The sequence below is a fragment of the Mesoplodon bidens genome (assembly GCF_964165515.1).
Source record: "Mesoplodon bidens genome assembly, chromosome: 15".
Classification (NCBI taxonomy): domain Eukaryota; kingdom Metazoa; phylum Chordata; class Mammalia; order Artiodactyla; family Ziphiidae; genus Mesoplodon; species Mesoplodon bidens.
Window position 1 is genome coordinate 27076876 of NC_138171.1, and position 21711 is coordinate 27098586.

At 56.6% G+C, this 21711-nt stretch overlaps 2 protein-coding genes across 2 annotated transcripts; both read left to right on the plus strand.

The window, feature by feature from the left end:
- Positions 1-1790: 1790 nt before the first annotated feature.
- LOC308628795 (interferon regulatory factor 4-like) lies at positions 1791-8948 on the plus strand. Its single transcript, XM_081256090.1, has 8 exons — positions 1791-2241; positions 4962-5151; positions 5458-5558; positions 6363-6465; positions 6585-6650; positions 7402-7773; positions 8359-8477; positions 8710-8948. Exons 1-8 carry the CDS (start codon positions 2011-2013, stop codon positions 8818-8820), a joined length of 1293 nt encoding a protein of 430 aa, XP_081112216.1. The 5' UTR covers positions 1791-2010; the 3' UTR covers positions 8821-8948.
- Positions 8949-8966: 18 nt separating this feature from the next.
- FOXS1 (forkhead box S1) lies at positions 8967-12888 on the plus strand. Its single transcript, XM_081256093.1, has one exon. It carries the CDS (start codon positions 11634-11636, stop codon positions 12624-12626), a length of 993 nt encoding a protein of 330 aa, XP_081112219.1. The 5' UTR covers positions 8967-11633; the 3' UTR covers positions 12627-12888.
- Positions 12889-21711: the final 8823 nt, after the last annotated feature.

The following is a 21711-nucleotide window of genomic DNA, read 5'->3' on the forward strand; positions in this document are numbered from 1 at the left end:
CCCAAGCAGCCCTGTGAAGTGGCTGGTCAGCTAGCAAGTGGTGGGGCTGGGATTTGAATCCAGGCAGTCTGGCTGTGGACCCCATCCTTGTCATTACTATGACTCTGCCCACCCCCCCCAAAAAAAAATGAAGAGATTGCCTGACACAATCAATACTCCTACTTAGATGTAATTATTACTCTTGTATTTATTTATTTTATTTTATTTATTTATTTATTTTGCTGTACGCGGGCCTCTCACTGCTGTGGCCTCTCCCGTTGTGGAGCACAGGCTCCGGACGCGCAGGCCCAGCGGCCATGGCTCACGGGCCCAGCCACTCCGCGGCATGTGGGATCATCCCGGACCGGGGCACGAACCCATGTCCCCTGCATCGGCAGGCGGACTCTCAACCACTGCACCATCAGGGAAGCCCTATTTTATTTTTTAATTTTTAATTTTATTTTTGGTTGCATTTGATCTTCGCTGCTGCACGCAGGGTTTCTCTAGTTGTGGTGAGTGGAGGCTACCCTTTGTTGTGGTGCACAGGTTTCTCATTGCGGTGGCTTCTCTTGTTGCGGAGCACAGGCTCTAAGCGCACTGGCTTCAGTAGTTGTGGCACGTGGGCTCAGTAGTTGTGGCACATGGGCTTAGTTGCTCCGTGACATGTGGGATCTTCCTGGACCAGGGATCGAACCCGTGTCCCCTGCATTGGCAGGCGGATTCTTAACCATTGCACCACCAGGGACGTCTCATACTCTTGAATTTAATCATATGAAATTTTTTGTGCCCCATCAGAGCCCTACAGCTCTGAGTTTGAATCCTGGCTGTGACTGTAGAAGTGTCAGAACTGGGTGGCTGCTGCCATATGAGGACAGAAGGTGGGGAGCATGAAGCAAGGCCCCTGACAGGTACACATGAGGGACAGTGCTCCCAGCCTCTGGTCAACACTGGCTGGCCATCCAGCTCGGTGCTCCCTGCAGTGAGGGGTGGTTTCTCCCTCTCAGAGCCTCAGTTTCCCCAGGTACACGGCCAGGGTGGAGCAGTCTGAGCTACTTTACCTCTTTCATATCACAACCCCCTTTGACAATTTAATGAAAGATACAAACCCTAGAAAAATGCATAGAGATGAAAAAATTGCATACACTTTGGGCGGGTCACGGACCCCACCCGGAATCCATAAACTCCAGATGCAGCTGTTGGGAGGCAGTGTGGGGCACTGTTCAGGCTCCTGGGCTCTGGGGGCAGAGAGTCCTGGGTTCAGATTCTGGCTCCCCCAGGCACTAGCTCTGTGACCTCAGTCCTCTTAACAAAGTAGGTAATTGCATTTATCTCACATGCTGTTGTGAGAACCAACTGAGACACTGCAGGAAAGGCTTCAGCCAGGCCCAGCACCATGGTGAGCAGTCAGAAAGGGACTCCCAGTATTTAAGGAAATATTTCTCCAAGGGTGACCCATGGACCACCTGGATCAGAATCCCGTGGGGGGACTTGTTTAAAATGCAGGTTCCTGGACTTCTTGCCCAGAAAATCTGATTCTTCAGGTCTGGGATGGCGGCTTGGAGTATTCATTTTAAACCAGTCTCTGCCTCCCAATTCTACTGGGAGTTAGTCTGAGAAGCACTATGCTTTTCCCACCTCTACAGTCCAGGTCCTGGAATGAGACTAAGTTTCCGGTAGGCTGGGAAGAGCAGAAAACAGGTGCAGGGATGGTGCAAGGGACGCCTCTGAGCGCCCTTCGGGGGCCCCCCTCCAGGGATGAGCAGAACCCAGGCTACCCCACCCCGTACCCTTCAGTGGGTCTTGGTGGTGCCCCTAGCTGCCCCCTACGTGAGGACCGACGCCCTCCAGGCCCGGCGACACGGGGAGGGGCGACAGGGCCTCTGGGGAGCAGAAAGGAAAGTGAAACCTCCCGCCCAGCATTTCGCTTTCGCCGCCTCCGCTCGCCGTTCAGGTGGCCCCCGCGATCCCCTGTCGCGCTGGGGTCCGGCCGCCGCGCTCCCCAGACCTGGTCCTCGGAGCACTGCGTCCCCGATGGCCGGCGACCAATGGCGGAGGGACGAAGGGAGGGTCCCCGACAGCAGGCGACTCATGGCGGGGGCCGGGGGTCCCCTGCGCCTCCTCGACTGGCTTGTGGCGCAGATCGAGAGCGGGCGCTACGCCGGGCTGCGCTGGGAGGACGCGAGCAAGACCCTCTTCCGCATCCCCTGGAAGCACGCAGCCAAGCAGGGCTACCAGGCGCAGCAGGACGCGGCGCTCTTCAGGGTAAGGGGGCGGGGGCCGGGGGTCGCCGGCCCGGCCCGGGAGGGCTCTGCGCGCACACGGTGGTCGCAGAGTCCGGAACCGACCCGACCCGACACGCTGTCACCTCGGGCCACAGGTTCACCCCTTAACCTCAGTTGTCTCTAGGTTGAGGGTAGTGTGCTCTATACATGGGAGACCCTCCCACACCCTCTTAAAAGAATCAGACAAGGGCTGCATAACCTGCACCATCCTCACGCCTCAGGGGACCTCTCCTCCCTCTCCTTGAGGAAATTAGATGCCACCGCCACCGATGGAAGTTCCCTCCACTTCCCACCCCTAAACTGTTAACCCCAGCAGCTTCGGGACATTTTCTGTGCTTTCCAACACCAGCCCTTCTCAGGGACCTCCTCCAGGGATGCCCTCCCTTTCCTTGGACACCATTAACTTCCTCCAAGCTGGCTCTTTCCCACCAAGATTGAAACTCTGGAATCTCTCCCATGAGCAATAAGCAACCAACCGCGTCCCAGGCAACCGCCACCATCCCAAACACCACGTCTCCAGCTCCTGCTTCTCTGGCCTACCCTCTCCTTTCACAGGGTGAAGCACCTAGAAAGGGTCTTCTGGACATCAACGCCCCGCTGAGCCCAGGTTACCTTTGAGTTAGAGCATCCTTCACATAATGAATAAGTACTGCCATAAATAAGCGCCGTGTGCCAGGTGCTGTGCTAAGCACATTACATAGACCGCTCATCTTACACTTGCCACAGCCAGGTGAGGTTAGGTATTATTGGCACAGTTTACAGACAACAAAATCAAGCCTTAGGGCTTCCCTGGTGGCGCGGTGGTTGAGAGTCCGCCTGCCGACGCAGGGGACGCGGGTTCGTGCCCCGATCCGGGAGGATCCCACATGCCGTGGAGCGCCTGGGCCTGTGAGCCATGGCCGCTGAGCCTGCGCGTCCGGAGCCTGTGCTCCGCCACGAGAGAGGCCACAACAGTGAGAGGCCCACGTACCACAAAAAAAAAAAAAAAAAAAAAATCAAGCCTTAAAGGTCTCACCACTGGCAAGAGACACCAACAAAGGAACTGTGGCTTTTCAGTCTGGTGTCCCACTAAGCCTGGGATCTCCGAGAGCAATGACTGAGTGTGATTTATCAGTTAAATCCCCCGCCCCCCATCCCTGAAAGTGAGCAATGCGCACAAGACATCTCCTACTGTCCTCCCCTTTGACTACTGTGCTCCAGCCTCACTGGCCTTCCTTGAATCTCTCCCACCCAGGGACCTCTGCGCTTGCTGTTCCTTCTACCTAGTACAGCCTTCCCCCAGCTCTTTGTCCGACTCCATCCTTCTTTTCAATCAGGCTTCAGTCCAAATGCCACTTCCTCTGAGAGGGCTTTTCTGATCACCCTCTCTAAAGCAGCCCCTCATATTATTTATTTATTTATTTAGTCCCTCTACCACAGCAGTCATTCCAATGTGTTTAATGAGTATCTTTGGTTTGTATGTTTTCTTGCAAAGTGGGCATTGCTGTTTCGTGTGTATTCTTACCTTATATACATCGTAAGTGTGTCATAGATCTCATTCTGTGTCTTTTATTTCACTCAAGGTCATGCTCTGAAGATCTATTCTTGTTCTCTGTCCATCTAATTTGTTTCTAGATGTTGCATAGACTCTATAGTGGGCATCTATTACACGCACTCCCCACCTACTTTCCCAGGGATGGACACAAGTTTGCTTTCCAGACCACAAATAACGCTGCAGTGGATCTGCTTGTCCTGGTCCCCTCGTGAGCCTAGGTGAGAATTCCTTTGGAATTGGAATTTCTGCTCACAGGGTATGCTTATACTTAATTGGACTAGGCATGCCTGATTGCCCTCCAGAAACTGCTCCCGTTCCATGCCCACCAACAGTGTCCACGTCCCAACCAACTACTGGCTTATCCAACTGGCTAAATTTTGTAAGCTTACAGGTGATATCTCATACTTTTATTTGCATTTCTCTGGCACTAATGAGTTTTAGTACCTTCTCCTATGCTCATGGGCTCCTATGCTCTGGTTTCCTCTTCTGTAAACCACCCATTCTTGTCCTTTGATAAGAATTTTTCTTTAAGGGGTGCTTTCTGTTTCTTATTGATTTGCAGAAGTTCCTGTATGTTCTAGATCTTAGCCCCTTGCTGATTTCAGACATTGCAAATTTTTTGCCTTATGGTTCATGCCTTTAAAATTTTGGTTAAGAAGCATTCTCTGCCCCTAGAAGATTTTCTTCTACATTATTTCCTATTAATTTTATAGTCTTACCTCTTACTTTTGGTTTTTTAATCATCTGGAGTCCACTTTGTTTTGGCAATAGGTAAGGATTTAGTTTTATGGCTCTCCAGATAGCAAGTCACTACCAGCATTTTATATCCCATCGTATTATTTTTTTTATTTATCACAATCCATAATTTGGAATATAGTTATTTCCTTTCAGCTGTTTGCGGCTGCCTTCTCCCATTAGACTTGAGTTCCTTGACATGTATGTCTTGTTGTTCCCCATTTAGTCCTTAACTTGGGCCTGGCACATAGCAGGAGCTCAAGGAATATGTGTTGGATGGAGGGAGGGAGGAAGAGAAGGAAGGAGGGAGGGGCCGAGGGACAGAGGGAGAGAGAGAGAAGGGTGGGAGGCAAGGCAGCCCTCATCCCTTTTCATGGCACCATCCCCATCTCCCACGCTATTCCTCCCCCAATGCCCCTGCTCACCCCCAGGCCTGGGCTATATACAAGGGCAAGCACCTAGAGGGCGTTGACAAGGAGGACCCCTCCACCTGGAAGACGCGGCTCCGCTGTGCCCTCAACAAGAGCGCTGACTTCTGTGAGGTGCGCTCACGCAGCCAGCTGGACATCTCCAACCCCTACAAGGTCTACCGGCTCCTGTCTGATGGTGCCCACAGCCCAGGTACCATCCTGTCCCTGGAGGTAGCAGCTGAGGATGGCTCTCTGGGCAATAAGGACCTCACATTGCCCATCTGTAGAATGGGAACTGGTGGGCTTATTGAGCTTAAACTCATGGGTTGGTAAACCTAGAAGGACCTTACAGTTTATCTCCCCTTTCAAAAAGGAGGAAACTGAGCCCAGAGAGAGGTGGGCCTTGCCTGAGGTCATGCAGTGAGCTGGGTTACTCTGGTCTGGGCTCACCACAGACAAGGTTGGGGGGTTCCCCTTGGGGCCCAGGAAACCACAGACTATTTCTTTCTTTATCCAGTTACCAGGGCTTGTGCCCCCTGTAAAGAGGAGGGCGTTCTTCATAGCCAGCAGGTGCCCCCTGGAGAAGTGACAGAGCTGGCCTGCAAGACAGAAGAGCAGGTCAGTGAGTCCTTCCAGCCCCTATGGCCTTGCTAGCCCAGTCACCTCGCACCCATACCGCCCCCTCTATAATCTCCAGCACATTCATCTCATCCTCCCCATCAGCTCCTGCCCATCTCTGTTCCCATCCATCAGCTCTACTTCCTGCCTCTGCTCCATCTCTGCCATCATTTTCATCTCCTTCATTCTATTCTCCTCGACTCCATCATTTCTGTCCCATCGTCTCCACCATCTTCACCTCCATCACTCTGTCTGCGCCAGCCCTACTTTCTCCCATTTCAGCCCCTCTTCCCTGTCATCATGGGATCAATCACTCTGTCCCCACTCATTCCGTCAGATCCAGTTCCATCACTGTATTCCCTTCACCTGCATCACCTCTAGCTCTCATTGTTGCCATCACCCCTATCATCTCTATCTCCATCACTATCTGTATCACTCTTACTCCACCCCATCAGCTCTCCCCCTTCATCTGCGGTTCATTCCTCTGTTCCCATCTCCCCATTAGCCTGGTTCATTCCACTGTCCCAAGTGCCCCCATTCCATTGCTCTATCACCCCATTTCTATCACCCCATCTCCTCATTCACTGCTAGCACTTTTCTCTCCCTATCACAATGAGCTTCACCTCCAAAAACCCCATCAACTCTCTCTTTAACTCTACGGGGGTAAACTTCAAAGTCCCTATCAAGCCCGGCTGGCTTTCAGTCTGCCCAGACCTCCCCCTGCCCCAGTTTAGACTGTCTGGGAGCTCCTGTGGCCCACAGGTCTCCTCTTCCACCCTCACGACCCTTTCTCCCGATGCTCAGGTTGGCTCCAGATTAGTCACAGAGGATAAGAACAAGGAGCAGCCCCCCAGGCTGGCCTCCCTGCCCCCAGCTGCCCTGCCCCCAGGCCCTTTGGCTGGCCACAGTAAGGACTGGGTCTCCTCACCCACCCCTGCCTCCTCCCCGGCCTCTTCCAGGACCTTGATCTAGGTGTCGAGGGACCCAGGGTGAGGTGATGCCTTACTGCTTCCCCTCCTTCTCCAGGGTACCAGGCTCAGGATCCTGCTCACCCCTGGGGCCCCTCGCCTTCTGAGGACTTCAGCAACCCCAGTAAGGAATCTGAAGGCCCTCTCCCCTGACCACTGTGCAGAACTGGGGAGGACCTAGGCTTGGTGCCGAATAGCCTCTGTCTCCCACCCAAAGCACCCAGCCCAGACTCCAGATAACAACAGCTAGCATTTGTTGAGGGCTTAACTTATACCAGGCATCCTTCTAAGTCTCCCCACAGCCCTGTGAGATAGATACTGCCATTCTCCCCATTTTACAGATGCAGAAACCAGACACAGAGGTTAAGAACCCTGATCACACAGTTAGTAACCCTGGGAAAGTTACTATCAGATCACAGCTCCTAAGGGGCAGTGAGAGATTAGAACCCACGGGCCTGGCTGTAGAGCCCACAGCCCTAACCACTGAGCATACTGCTAGCTCTTCATATGGGAGGCTGCTGTTTTGTTGTTGTTGCTATTATTCTTATGATTATCACTTCTACCGGCATTAAAAATATGTGCCGAGAAGAAACTCCTAGAATCCCAGAAATTCGGGCTGGGAGGGCGTCAGTGTCATGCCCCCATTGTACTGATGGCCCCAGACCCTATGCTTTTGAAACTCAACTACCAGTTTGTTTATACTGGAAGCTGCTATTATTTACTACCACCACTACTACTAGAATTACTATTATTTATCCGGAGGGAGTGTCAAAAATTCCCGAGGTGGCGGCCGGGTGACCTCTGGGTTCCCTGCCCTGTTGTGAGGGGAGGGGGAGCCGCCAACGCCGGGCGCGCGTCCCCTCCCTTTCCCGCAGATTTTTGGCTGCACGTGCGACTCTTCTATGGCGCGGAGCTGGTGCGCGAAGCCACAGCGCGCGCGGCCGAGGGCTGCAGCCTGAGTCCGCGCGCAGCCGCCGCTGCCGCCGAGCTCCTGCTGGGGCCGCCGCCGCGCGTCGCGCAGGTTCGTTTCCCGGAGCCGCCGCCCGGCGCCCGCGTCCTGCGGCGCCTGCTGCCCCACCTGGAGCGCGGAGTGCTGCTCTGGGTGGCGCCCGAGGGCGTCTTCGCCAAGCGCCTGTGCCAGGGCCGTGTGTACTGGCGCGGCCCGCTCGCCCCGCACCGCGCGCGGCCCAACAAACTGGAGCGAGAGCGCACCTACCAGCTCCTCGACACGCGCCGCTTCCTCGCGGGTAAGAGCGCGACAGCGGGGCCGCTGGCGGCGCGGGGCGGAGTGGGCGGGCACAGGGGTCGGCAAAGGAACGCGGACAGGGGAGAGTGGGCACACGAGAGGTAGGCGCGGGGCGATGGGCTTGACGATGCTGGGCTGGAGTGGGCATGGAAACAAAGGACATGACGCAGAAGCACCGGGAGTGGGAACGAATGTGGGCATCGGGAGGGCTGGGCACAGATTAGACATAGGCGTAGGGGAGGTGTAGGCATGCGGCAGGCTGGGGCACTATAAGCATAGGACTTGGGCACGTGTTGTCATAGGGCGTTAAGCATAGGGTGGGCATCGGGGCACTGGGCACAAGATAGGCATAGGTGAGTGGCAGTGGGCATGGGGTGGGCATAAAGGCATGATAGCACAGGGCACGAGGCACGGGGCATGAAACCTAGAAGTGGGAGCGGGTGTGGGGACATGGAAGTGGGCATAGGGCATGGGCACACAATGGGGATGTGGGCTTACGGGACGTGGGCATAGGATGTGAGCACAAGGTGGGCACCAGGTGGGACGCCCCATCTTGGCCCAGACCCCACAGTCTCGGTGCCCGTAGAACTGAGAGCCCACCTGCAGGATGGTCGCCAGGAGCCCGAGTACCAGATCCGGCTGTGCTTTGGCGAGGAGTACCCGGGGCCCCCGGACCAGCCTGAGGAGCGTCTCGTTATGGCCCATGTGAGTCACCTCCCACTCCAGCGGAGAACCACACCCTCCAGCCTCCCCGAACGGCCTCTCACTGCTCCCTCCAGTCCCAGCTCCGCCCCGGACCTGCCTTACGACCCTCTGATCTGGAAGACCTTGCGTGTAAAATGCATGTGGAGAGGAGATGTCACTCCCGCCCCCCCACCCCAACAAAGGGTGTGGGTAAAGGGGGAGGTTGGCTCATTGCCCCACCCCCACCCCGCAGGTGGAGCCAGTCTTCGCGCGGGAGCTCCTCCTACACTCGAAGCTCCACGGCCAGGTGCCTCGGTGGCGCGTTCCCAGCTCCACATCGCCGACAGCGTCACTCACCTGCTGACACAGCTGAGTCAGCCCTGAGCGGTTGTTTCCCCCTCCCGTACCCTCTAAAGCAGTCCCCACAGCGTGCAGATCCCACCCCAGCCCTGCCCCAGCTGAGCCAGGGGACTTTAAGTCTCGCCTCACTCATTGCCCAGGTAGGTTGAGACAGCGGAAGCCAGTCAAGGCCTTCAACCTCTCAGCCAATGAGATGGAGCCCCGGGAAACCAGGAAGGAGGCGCGTAAGCGGACGGCCCGGCAGCTGGGCCTGGGGCGTCAGGCTTGGGAACCAAGCTCGACCTTGGGGTTCCAGAAATAACAATTAGGTCAGAAACAAGACTTCATCTTTTTGTGAAGAACCGGACATGCCCATAGCGGCTTACCTAAAGCAGACCTTACCTGCAATTGATCCATTGTAAGGTTTGCTTAAAGCTGAGTTTACTGGGAGTTCCCTGGTGGTCCAGTGCTTAGGACTGTGTGCTTCCACTGCTGGGGGCCCAGGTTCGAGGGATCCCTCGTGGCGGAACTAAGATCCCGCAAGCCCCCAGGTGCAGCCAAAAAAAAAAAAGGGGCTGAGTTTACCAATAATAAGATCCTCCGCATAGTTTAGACTGAAGCCCAACCAGTAACAGAATTGCCCCACCTCTGAGGGGCTGTGAGTTTCCAGACCCTCCTGTCACCTGCCACAAGTCTCTCCTTTTGGGGTGGGTGGGGATTGTGAGGGGAGGGGGTCCCAAAACAGAGGACTTAGCCTGAACCTGGGGCTTTAAATGCTAACCACTGAACCACCGCCAGTAGATACTGTCTTTGGAGAAACTGAGGCAGGCCTAGGACAGAAGCCAAAGTGGGAGCCAGGAGTCCAGCCCCTGCCTGAGCCCCCCCCCGGTCTTTGCAAACTGTAAGTTGTAGGGAGTCCTTGAGAATTGGGAGGGAACCCTCTCCACCATGAAGGCAGTGACCCTGCCTTGTCAGTAAAGTCACTGTTTTCTACCCCAGATATCAGACCTTTTACCTTTTCTGATTTCTGACTTTATTTATAGGAATTCTCTTACAGATGGTGGCATCATAAATCTTTTAGTGACACATTAATAAGCCACTTTTATGGGGGGAAACCTGTATGATTCAATAAAGGACAGAATCAGTCAGATCACTGGTTTTAAAATTAATTCAACGAATGTTTATTGAGCACCTACTCTGTTCCAGGCAGATACTGGACACTTGGGATAGAGCAAAGCATGGTTCCCTATTCCCTTGGGGGTCACAGCCAGTTTTCCAGTGGGGGCCCAGTGACAGTCCTCTACCCCTGCCCCTCACGGAAGGAGTAGTGTTAAGGAGTTACAGAATTCTGGGTTGAAATCACAGCTTTGTCACTGACTAGCTGTGCCACCTCAGGCAAGTCACTTAACTTCTCTGAACCTCACATTCCTCCTCTACTCAAAAGAAGCTATCAAGGCCTCTGGAGCAGAGTTGGTCTGAGAAGTAAATGTCAAGAGGCGAGGGGAGCTGGCCTGGCATGGAGAGTGGCACACAGTAGGGGCCCGATGACTTGGTTACTTGTGGGTGGGAGAGTGTGGAGGAGGCTCACCCATCCTTCAGAAGGCTTGACTGTTCTGGGCTTCGCTGTACCCTCGGCCCAAGGCTGCAGCTATCGGGGAGCCTCAGCTCAGGGTGACAGTCCTCGTCATGCCCAAACCCCTACTCTGTGCCAGGCTCTCAAAGGGCACTGGATTCAGTGTAAGGGAGCCCATTGCCTCTCCACCACAGCCCGGACAGCTGCAGAGTCTTCAGCTCCATTTTAGAGATGGGAAATGGAGGCTCAGTCAGGGTCTTGGTTGAGAGCCTCTTGGGAGGGTGGATGGCTCTGTCCAGATGTCTGTCCTCCCCACACTCGTCACTAGAGGGCGCCAGGGCTCAGCAAACGGGGTTGGGCCAGCCCTCGTCCCCACCCTAGGTGCCCCACCCCTCGTAGACCCCAGTGCTAGGAGCGCAGGGAATAGTGTGCCCCCGAGTGCTCGGCACTGTGGGGAGGAGAAAGTAGACCCCAGGCCTGGGAGGAGGAAGAGAAAAGAAAGGGGGAACCAGAGGTGGGGACTCGAGAGGCCCCGAGGGTTTTCTCACAGGAACTCCCTGTTCTCCAGCTCAGACACAGATGCTACCTCTCTCCTCTCTCATTAATGTGTGTGTGTGGGTGTGTGTGTGTGTATCTCCCTCTTCCTCTCTATCTTTGTGGATTCCTTTCTTTCTCTCATTCAGTGATTCTTTTCCTGTACTCTGTGTGCATGTGTGCACGTGCGTGGGGCTGGCTCTCTGTGTGTCTCCCTTTTTTCTGTCTCTTTCTGCTCTTTGTCTCTCTTTAAGTCTCTGCCTCTATCTTCTCTGTATGTTCCTGTCTCCCTCTTATTATGTCCTTACCTCTCTTTGTCTCTGTCTTTCTGTCTCTCTTCACTCTCTCTTTCCATCTCAGCCTCTATCTCTCTTTGTTTCGTCTCTCTCTCTCGATCAGTTTCACATCCTGTCCCTCCTCAGCCACCACCAGCCAGCACATGTGGGCTAAGGGTCTCAGTCCCTTCCCTCCAGTCTCCTCACCCCTGGCAGCTGCTCACGGCTTCCCAATCCTGGCCTCTCCTGCCCGCCCCTCTTGGGCCTTGTGGGAGGGGGGCGAGGGAAGAAGGGAGGGCAGCCTGGCGGGCCCACCCCTTTTTGCCTTTCCAGGCTGGGAGGCTGGGCCAGTGGGCCTTTTAACCAGCCTGGGCAGGCTCTGCCGGACACCAGCCCTGGACACCGTGCCTGGCCCCCGCGGTTCCGGCAGCCGCCAGCCCGGCCAGCCTGGTCAGCATGCAGCAGCAGCCCCCACCTGGGCCCCTGGCCCCTGCGGCCGAGCCGACCAAGCCTCCCTACAGCTACATCGCCCTGATTGCCATGGCCATCCAGAGCTCACCGGGGCAGCGGGCCACGCTCAGTGGCATCTACCGCTACATCATGGGCCGCTTCGCCTTCTACCGCCACAACCGGCCCGGCTGGCAGAACAGCATCCGCCACAACCTGTCCCTCAACGAGTGCTTTGTCAAGGTGCCCCGTGATGATCGCAAACCGGGCAAGGGCAGCTACTGGACGCTCGACCCCGACTGCCATGACATGTTCGAGCACGGCAGCTTCCTGCGCCGACGCCGGCGCTTCACCCGACGGGCAGGCGCCGAGGGAGCCAAGGGCCCCGCCAAGGTGCGCCGCAGACCCCTCCGAGCCACCAGCCAGGGCCTAGGAGGCCCCGACGCTGCGACTGGCATGCAATGCCCGTTCCCACTGGAACCGCCAGAGCCCAAGGGCCTAAGCTTTGGGGGTCTGGTGGGTGCCTTGCCAGCCAGCGTGTGCCCGGCCACCACCAATGCCAGGCCTCGGCCACCCTCGGAGCCCAAGGAGATGCCCACGCCCAAGCCTGCAGGTCCAGGGGAGCTCCCCGTGGCCACCTCATCTTCCCCGAGCCCCGCATTTGGCTTTCCTGCCAGCTTCTCTGAGGCTGAGGGGTTTAGCAAGGCCCCTGCCCCTATCTTGACCTCCGAGGCCACCATCGGGGGCAGCTACCAGTGCCGGCTGCAGGCGCTGAATTTCTGCATGGGGACTGATCCTGGCCTTGAGCACCTCTTGGCCTCAGCAGCCCCCTCCCCTGCACCACCCACCCCTCCAGCCTCTCTCCGGGCCCCGCTGCCCCTGCCAGCTGACCCCAAGGAACCCTGGGTTACAGGCAGCTTCCCTGTCCAGGGAAGCTCCGGCTACCCATTGGGGCTGACCTCCTGCCTATACCGGACGCCAGGAATGTTCTTCTTTGAGTGAAGCCAGCCGGCCTCAGGCAGTCCCTGCAGAGACCCTGCCAGCTACGCCCTACAGGTTGAGCCTGACTCTAGGATCTGGGGAGCTCTCAAAGGACGCAGGCCTGGCAAGCCCACAACAGCCAGGACAGGAAGCCAAGATTGGAGTGGTGAACGCTCAGCCAGCGCCCAGGGTCTCTGGACAGACTTGGGGGTGAGGGGAAGCAGGGATCCCTTGGGATTTACTCTATGGCTCTCAGGGCCAATAAAGCCAGTGTGATGATGAGGGTCAGTTTGCTGGATGGTTGGGGACTGAGGGCCAGGACACCTGGCTCCGTGGGGGACGTATGGTTGTGGGGTGATATGGCAGGGACGGGGGACCCCACATGAGGCTTTCTCCTGCTGGGGACTTTCTCAGGGAGTTTCCCAGGAAGGCCGAGGAAGGGGGAGCAGGGAGTGGGAGAGAGAGAGGAGGGATGCAACCAGGAGAGACACCAGGCAGGAGTGAGGCTGGGCTGGACCAAGGGGCTGATCCTCCAGCCCCAAACTCTGTGACTCAGCACCTCACATTATGAGCAGCCACAATAACCGTGACCGTTTGTGGCAGTTATCCTGTCCTGGGCTCGTATATATCCTTTCACCGAATCCTGGGTGGTACGGAATGTCATCTCCATTTAACAGTGGTGGAAACTGAGGCTCAAAGAAGTTGGAGCTCACTAGCTCTGGCTCCAAATGACCAATGAGTGGCAGAGAGGAAATCAAAACCAGGTCTGTGTGGCTCTACCCCCGGCCCCTACTTGCAGTTTGCGTGAGGATGCAGCGTGGCCCACAGGGTGACCCCCACAGAGGGAGGCGGGCTTTTTTTGAATCCTGGCATGCCAGGGCTAAAAAGCCACCCCTCAACCCTTGGACAGACAGGGAACCCAAGGTTCAAAAGGCAGGCACACTTCCCCTGTCTGGATTTCCCGCGTGACTGGGAGACATCCCTGAGCCCCCAGCTCTCTGAGGTCTCCTGGGGACTCTTTAAGAAAGCATTTCCCTCATGGTGGGGGGGGAGGCGGTGGCTCCCCTGGGTACAGATTAGAAGAGACTGAGCCTTGACCTTTGGCCTTCTGTAGCTGCCCCCTTGGGTGGAAGCAGGAGAAGTGGGTATAGTTGTGGCCCCCATCAGAGGAACAACTTAGGGACCTGAAACCTCACTGTCCCCATACCCTCCAACACCAGACTTACAGAGGCACATGGCTTTCTTCCGGAACTTCAGTCCCCCCACCTGGATCATGGGTATAGGAGAGAAAAGGGGCCAAGGATACTTTCTGGTCTTTGCGGGAGGGTCTTATGTCCCATGAGGTGACGCTCAGCGGGCTGGAGACCCCTTCGCTGGGCAGGCAGCCCAGTCCCCTCCAAAACACCCCTCTCGGGCAGGCGGCCACGCTGGCTTCAGTCTCTGTGGCTCCCTCCTCCCTCAGCAGGTCCCCTGGGGCCTGGGAGGAAGTGAGCCCGGCTGGACAGCCCCAACTGTCTGGTTCCCACAGACTCCAGAGCCAGGGTGGAGGGGGCACCTGCAGGGTGCGGGCTCAGTGCGGCCAGAAGGGGGTGGAAGAATGCCCAGCCAGCTGTGCGGACCCTCCCTACCGTGTGTGCCGGACCCCAGCCTGGAACCCATGGAGCAATGGGGGGAGGGAAAGAGGGTCTGTCCTGTCGCATTCAGGCAGCCTCGTGGCTGAAAGGGGAGGGGACGGAGGCCCGCGAGTGCAGGGCACGGGTGAGGAGAGGTTCGCACCACCGTGTGTGCCTGTGTGGGTCAGTACTTCTCCGTGTGTACGTGAGTGTGTGTGTGTGTGATGCGCAGAGACAGTTACGGAGACAAGGACAGATTCGGGGGGGCGGGGGTTCTTTCTCAGCTGGGTCAGGGAAAGAGGCCTCTGCCGGGCACTGTTCCCTGTGGTGCATTCCTGTGGAGACCTGGTGACCCCAGTCCCTTCCCAGCCTGTGTCCTGAGCTCGTAGGAGGATGGGGAGGCTGGCCCGATTCGGGGATCCCAGGCTTCTGCATCCTGCCCCGCCCACCCCCCATGAGGTTGAGCATCTAACTGGGGTGGGGGCCTGGGGGGAAGAAAGCTGCAACCCCCTGCCCATGCTTTGAGGTGGGGAAACATGCAGGGGGTCAAGTGCACCCAGAGGCACAGACTCAGCTCTGGGCATGAGCCCCTTCCATGTCCCTCTCTGGTCCCCCCAGAGAGTCAAGAAGTGAAGACAGTCCCCTCAGCCCCAGTCCCTAAGCAGGGCCCTGGGCTCAGAGCCTGCCTTGGACTTGCTATGTGAGCCTGGACCAGTGCCCATCTCTCTGGGCCCTGATTTCACTCCCTTTGTCCAGTGAGGGGGTTGCAGGGTGAGGGGAAAGGGCAGCCTGACTCTCTGAATCCGGATGCCAGGGAGGGTCTAACCTGGGGGACAGCCTGGAAGGGATCCCATCCCCAGAAGTACTGGACCAGGAGGCCCAGACACCATGATCTCATGTTGCCCTCTGCTTGCTGCCCAGCCTGGGGACCCCACCCACTGGGCCTCCTGCCCTCACATTCTTTCCATGACCAACAGACACCCCCTGCCTTTGGCCTGGCCACCCAGGGGTGGACAGTGCTTAGCAGAGATTCAGAATGCCTAAGCTGGGCCGACCCAGAGAAAGCTCCTCGGCACAGATGGAGAGACCGAGGCCAGAGAAGGTAAGTGACATGCCCAAGGTCACACAGAGGGCAGGAGTACCCCCTCTGCTGCCTTAACTGTAGAGCTCTTAGGGGACAGGGGCCACTCCATCTGACTCTCCTCACTGGAGTCTGGTCTGTCTCCAGGAGGGGATCCCAGCCCCCACTCCTCCTCAGCAGGTCAGAGCAAAAGAGGGTGCCGAGGGGCCTTGTAGAGTTAGGCTAAATCGAAATCTAAAATGGTAGGATCAGTGGCGTTTCAGAATATTGCAGAGTTTTTAATCACAGCAGCTCAGATTCTTGGAATATCAGAGTTGAAAGGGCGTCTCCTGCCTGATTTCTGAATCCCCTCTACACCAAGCAGTTCATATCAGGTTGGGGGGGGGTTCCAGGAAAGGGGAGCCTGCCGCTTTCAGAGCCGGCCCCTTCCCGCCCAAGTTTGGCAGCTCTGAAGGGCTGTCAGGAAGTTCTTCACCTGCTGGTCCTTTGGTCTCTGCTCTCTCTGCCTCCAGGGAGGCTACCCCCACCCTCAGGGCTGGGCCTTCCTCAGCCTCTCCTCCACCCTCCACATCTTATCTCCCTGCGCCTCTCCGCCCACCCGCTTCCTTCCCTGGTTTATGGCATTCCACTGCCCGGAGTTCCAAGCTCCTTCCCACACCCCAGACAGCGCCTGGGCCAGGGTGGGGAGACGCTCCCCCTTGGCGGGCGGGCACTCTGAGGCCACCACAGAAATGAGGAAGACGGTGGGGGGAGGTTGTGTCGGCCAGCCTGGCATGTCTGCCTACTGGCAGTGTACAAACCCAGGAATCCAGGCCTCAGCCAAAACATCGCCTCCCGTCACCCCTGAAAGGTCAGGCTCCCAGAGGCAGTAGGTAGAGCAGCTACGAGCAGGGGCTCTGGACTCCAACTGACTGGCTTCAGATCCCAGCTGTCACTTCCTAGCTGTGTGACCTTGAGCAAGTTGCTTCCCCTCTCTGGGTTTCCCTCATCTAAAAAATGTGGACACTAACAGTACCTATATCCATGGGATTGTTGTCAGGATTACATGAATTAATACTTGCAAAGTGCTTCGAGCAGGGTCTGACACATGGAAACAGCAATGTAATTGTTTAAGTAAAATAAATATTTGGGCCCTGGGGGCTTGTCTTCTTAACCTGATTTACCCACCAGGAAGGTCTAGCTGCTGTAGAGGTGGGAAGTTGCAGGGGGAGGGAAGGTTGTTATATACACAAAGCTTTGGATTCAATTCCTGGCATCTTTACTTCCTTGCTGTGTGACCTAGAGCAAGTAGATTCACTTCTCTGAGTACTAGTTTCTTCATCTGTAAAATGGGGCAATGACTTCAGCCCACAGGACGGGCATGCGGGAAACCTCACCTTGCACAATATGTGTACAATTCAGTCAACACGAATGAAATGGGACATCTGAAATTAATATAATAGTGTACATCAACTACTGGAACGTGAAACAGCCCCACTGGAGGTCCTTGTACCCTCAGCCCAGTCCTCTCTGCCCATTTGTTGCACACGGCAAAACCTCCTTCCCCACAGGTCCAGACCCCAAGGTGTCTAATCCCCTGTTCCTGCCCTGCTGGTAATTGGGTGGTGACTCAGGGAGGCAGCTGGTGGGGCTGAAGGAAGTGGTTCCAGGCTAAAAACAGACCAGAGTCCTATTTAGTCCCACAGTCCGCCAGAGCCCTGCCTGTGGCCCCTGGAAAGGCCAGGGCTGCCTCCGCCAGACCACAGTCCTCCGGTGCCCTGATCTCTCCGGGAGACAAACAGGAGGCTCACCCTCCCGAGCTGAGTTAAGGCAGCTGACATCTCCATGAGTGTTTCCACCTCTAGGCCTTTGCACTCGCTGTTCCCTCGGCCTGGAATGCTCACTCCCCACTAGCTGACTTCTCAGCATCCAGAGCCCAGGTTAAACGTCACCTCCTTGGGAGAAGCCTCCCCTCACCTCCTTATCTGATTGGATGCCTCTAGATTTTTCTCCACCTCTGCATCCTATTTGTTTCCTCCACCCGGCACCTGTTGCAATGTGGAATTCTGCATCTCTGTGTGCATTCCCTTTTGCTTGTCTCTGCCTTTGTGTCATAAGCCTCTGGGGGCAGGGGCTGGGTCTGCCTTACTCACTTTATCCACTTCCCTAACCCACTGGCTGGCATATAGCAGGCCCTCAATAAAGATTTGCTGAATGGATAAATGGATAAATCCATTTGCCATGGATTAAATCTCAGAGAACCCCCCAGGGGCTTCCTGGCTCACTCAGAGCCAAAGGCCAAGTCCTTACAGGCCTGTGTGATCTGGTTTCAGCTGCTCTTGCCCTCCCCGCCCCCACTCCAAACAGCCTTTGCATTTGCTAGTCCTTCTGCCTGGACCGATCTTCACTCCCTCATGCCCCTCAGTCTCTGTTCAGAAAAGCCTCCCTGACCACCGCATCCCCCATCCACCCCACCAACACGCTCTAAGTTCATTTTATTGCTGTCCAGGGTCTGTCTCCCAACAGAAGGAAACTCCACCAGGCCAGGGGTTTTTGTCTATTGGCTGCTTGTCCCCAGCACTTAGAACAGTGTCTGGAACAAAGTAGGGGCTGGAGAAATAGTTGTGGAACGAGCATAAGCTCAGCAGCCTGGCCAGGTGCTCGATCTGCACATCTCATGTCACTTTTGCATCGACCCTGGGAGACAAGTACTATTATCCCATTTTACAGACAGGAAACTGAGGCTCAGAGAGGGCAAATAAGTAGATGTGAACCCCATTCTGCCTGACCTGCACCCAGTCTCTCTGTCATCGGCCTGTCTCCCTGGCAGTGTATGAGGTCTGCAGCTCCCACCTCCAGTCCCCACAATCCTCACAGCCCCTCAGGCAGACATGGCCCAACGTCCCTCTGGCCTCCCTGACTCCAGTCTCTCCCTCACTGACATCCCTGGCTGCAGGGATCCTTCTAAACCACAGATCTGATCATGTCTCCTTCGTTCAAAACCCTTCCATGGCTCCCTATGGCCCCAGTTCAGCCTGGCATTTGAGACTCCCACCAAATTCTCCGGACTTACTTCTTGCTTCCTCATATGCAAAAGCCCCCTGGGATGCTCCAAGACAAGGTTGTTCTCAGCTCCAAGTCTTTGGAGCTGCCTGGAACACCCCGTACCCCCAGCACACGCTCTATTTGGAAGAGGCCTGCTCCTTATTTGCTCTCAGCTTGACTGTCAGTCCCACCGGAGAGGAGAGAATAGGAGCTAGTGTCTCCTTCCACGCCCTTCCAGCTTCACCATGATCGCCACCCTCCCACCCCTGGGGTTCCAGATGCTGTGAACTCCCTGAAGACCGAGACCATGACTAATTCAGCTCCAGGCTCTGGGTTAAGGCCAGGCCCAGAAAAGGGGCTCAAGAAATAGCTGTGAAGTAATTGGATGAGTCTGAAGTCAGGCCACCTGCTTTGCATGCTGACCCCACTATTTACTAGCTGGGAACCCATGGACTTGTACATCACCTCCCTGTGCCTCAGTTTCCTCATCTGTGAACTGCTGATAAGGAAATACCCACTCATGGAGGGAAATGAAATGAGTCCATACATGGGAATCACTTGGCACTGTGCCTGGTGCTCAGTAAATAACACCCATTAGAGTGAAGGAAGGAACAGGTGTGTGGGCAGCTGCACGAGCGGGCGCTTGGTCCAGGTGGGCACATCCTTCAGGACAGCCCTGGCTGCTTCACACCCTTGGGGCAGCCCTGTCACTGGCTGAATCTTTTCCCACAGCTGCCCTGCTGGGTCCAAGGTGGCCAGTGGAATTCGAGGCCACTGGACGCCGACAGGAAAAGGCAACGTCACCAGCCCTGGTGTAATCCAAACCAGATGCGGCCTCAGACCCATGGGGGTGGTCACTGTGGGCCTGGCCAAGGCCCAGAGGCAGGAAATAATCTTGGAGGAACGCTCTCTGGGCTGGGACCCATCGGGAGGAGCTGTCCTGTTGAGGGTGTTAACCCTTCTGAGCCCACAAGGGGGGCCCAGGACAGTGTGAAGGAGCAGCTCGTGGTCCTGGCCCCATGGGGCACAGAGCACCTTGCAGGGAAGGTTACAGCATTGGCATTGTGATGGGCGCCGGTCAGGGGGAGCCCACAACACAGGCATGGGGTGGGCAGGGCACACCAAGGAAGGGGCAGGGGATTCTTGCCGTCGGCTGCCCGGGACTGGCAGAACCCCAGACCCAGACCTGGAGCTTTGGTCCTGGCTCTGGCTCCAGCTGGCAGGCCCAAACGAGCGCAGATCCACTCCCTCTCTCGGGTGGCTCCGAGGCTGCTGGGAATGGAAGTGCTCTACAGAAAGACTGAGACTCAGTCCCACCCCAGGGCCTGCCACACCAGCTTTCTCCTGGGTGTGCTCCGTGGCCCCGGGGGAGCAAATTCTCTCTGAACTCCCATCATTTCCCATCCATATTGTTGAGTCCATTTCCTTTACTTCCAGGGACTAGGGGAGGCCCAAAGGAGGCACCTGATGAATCAAAAAGAGCTTTCGAAGATGTGCTCCCAGGAGCAGATAGGGACAGAGGCAGTGGTCAGCCCTGCTCCATGGTTCTGGGTGGGCTTCCTTCCCAGGACATGTTAATTTGCTGTGTGGCAGCTCACTTTCCCTCTCTGAACCTGTTTCCTCACCTGTGAAATAGGGTGAATGAGCACCCTATCCCATCTCTGGATTGTTACAATGGCCCTCAGAGTGGCAGAGGACAGTGGAGCTGAGGCTGTCATTTGCATTTTATAGAGGAGGAAATAGAGGCCTGCGCTGGGAGTCGGGAGTCCTGGGTTCTAGTCCCAGCTGTTGCTGTCTCTGCTGAGGAGCCTTCTCATTTTGGCCTCGGTTTCCCTAGCTGGATCCAGGCCCTGCATCTCTGTGCTGGCTGCACCTCATTTCCTTACCCCTCCACTATGGCGGTGACTCATCCCTCATCATCACGCTGTGTGGCCGAGGCTCAGCCTGGGCGGGGGCCAGCAAGGCTGAGAGAACTCAGAGGAAACCACAGGCCTGGCCCAGCTAGCAGGTGGCGGGCGGACAGGCAGGCAGGGATCAACAGCCCTAGAGGCCTTGCCCATAAGCACATATCCCACCAAGAGCCTAGGCCATGCTCCCCAGGCCCCCCAAGCCCCAGGTGCAAGCCCCAGCAGGCTCAGATTCCAAAGTCCCCCATACCCTGCCCCATGTGGCACCTGCTGTAGGGGGACTCCGCACCCATCTGCTGGAACAGGGCAGGGGTGGGGTTGAGGACCTGGCCTTGCCCTCCAGGCCAATATTCATGGAAGCAGGGGGTGGAAGGATGAACGGTCATGGTCTCTGTCCAAGATTTCTCAGAGGCAGATAGTGTGGTGGTTAAGGGCAGGGGCTCTGGGCCCAGACTGTCCGGGTACAAATCCTGGCTCTGCCGTTGACTAGCTGTGTGACCCTGAGCAAATGGCTTAGCCTCCCTGAGGCTTGGCTGCCCCATCGGAGAAATGGACATAACACAATTGCCCACCGTGCAGGGTCACTGGAAGCAGAGTCACGTGAACACACAGAGCTGGGCCAGGGCTGCACCCTGCAAGCACTCAGTGCACGTGAGCTGCTGTTACTGCCATTCTTGCTGGAACCAATAAGCCCCCAGCAGGCAGACCAGCTGCCCCACTTAAGCCAGTGCCACTTCTTTTTTTTTTTGCGGTACGCGGGCCTCTCACTGTTGTGGCCTCTCCCGTGGCGGAGCACAGGCTCTGGACGCGCAGGCTCAGCGGCCATGGCTCACGGGCCCAGCCACTCACTCCGCAGCATGTGGGATCTTCCCAGACCGGGGCACAAAGCTGTGTCCCCTGCATTGGCAGGCGGACTCTCAACCACTGCACCACCAGGGAAGCCCAGCCAGTCCCACTTCTGAGTCAGCTGTCCTCACAGCCAGAAAGGCTGCACCTTATTGGGGTTAAGCTCTCTTGCCCTCTGGGCTGCCCCCTCCAGCAGATGGAGGCCCTCCCCTGCCTTGCAGGCCTGGGGTGAGGCGGGCTGGGGCCCATGGAAGGGACCGGAGAACAGCTGTCTCCCCCAGGCCTCTTGGAGGACCCCCGCCACTGCAGGCCCAAACCTCTGGCTCCACCTGGAGACTCTGCTTCCTGCTTACGCCTTGTTCGGTGAGAAGCAGAGTGGGCTTGCGGGCAGAGCCTTGCTATGGGAGGTAGAAGAGTCCAGTTCAAGCCCCGGCTTCTGACTTGTTGAAAAGCCTTCAAGTTCCTTCCCCTCTCTAAGCCTCAGTTTCCCCCTCTGTAAAAGAGGAATAATAATAATATCTACCTCATGACCTCATAAATGAGTTAATAGACATACAAGCACTTAAATAGAGCCTGACACAGTAATGTCACCCCTAAATGTTGGCTGGTGCTGTGCCCTCCCTCTCACAGATGAG

What these genes read in the sequence shown, in the direction of transcription:
- LOC308628795 (XM_081256090.1), top strand. Translation starts at nt 2,011, where the DNA reads ATGGCCGGCGACCAATGGCGGAGGGACGAAGGGAGGGTCCCCGACAGC. An exon ending in AGGCCCTTTGGCTGGCCACA is followed by an intron (nt 6,466 to 6,584) that starts GTAAGGACTGGG and finishes CTCCTTCTCCAG; the next exon opens with GGTACCAGGCTCAGGATCCT. An exon ending in AGCGTCTCGTTATGGCCCAT is followed by an intron (nt 8,478 to 8,709) that starts GTGAGTCACCTC and finishes CCCACCCCGCAG; the next exon opens with GTGGAGCCAGTCTTCGCGCG.
- FOXS1 (XM_081256093.1), top strand. Translation starts at nt 11,634, where the DNA reads ATGCAGCAGCAGCCCCCACCTGGGCCCCTGGCCCCTGCGGCCGAGCCG.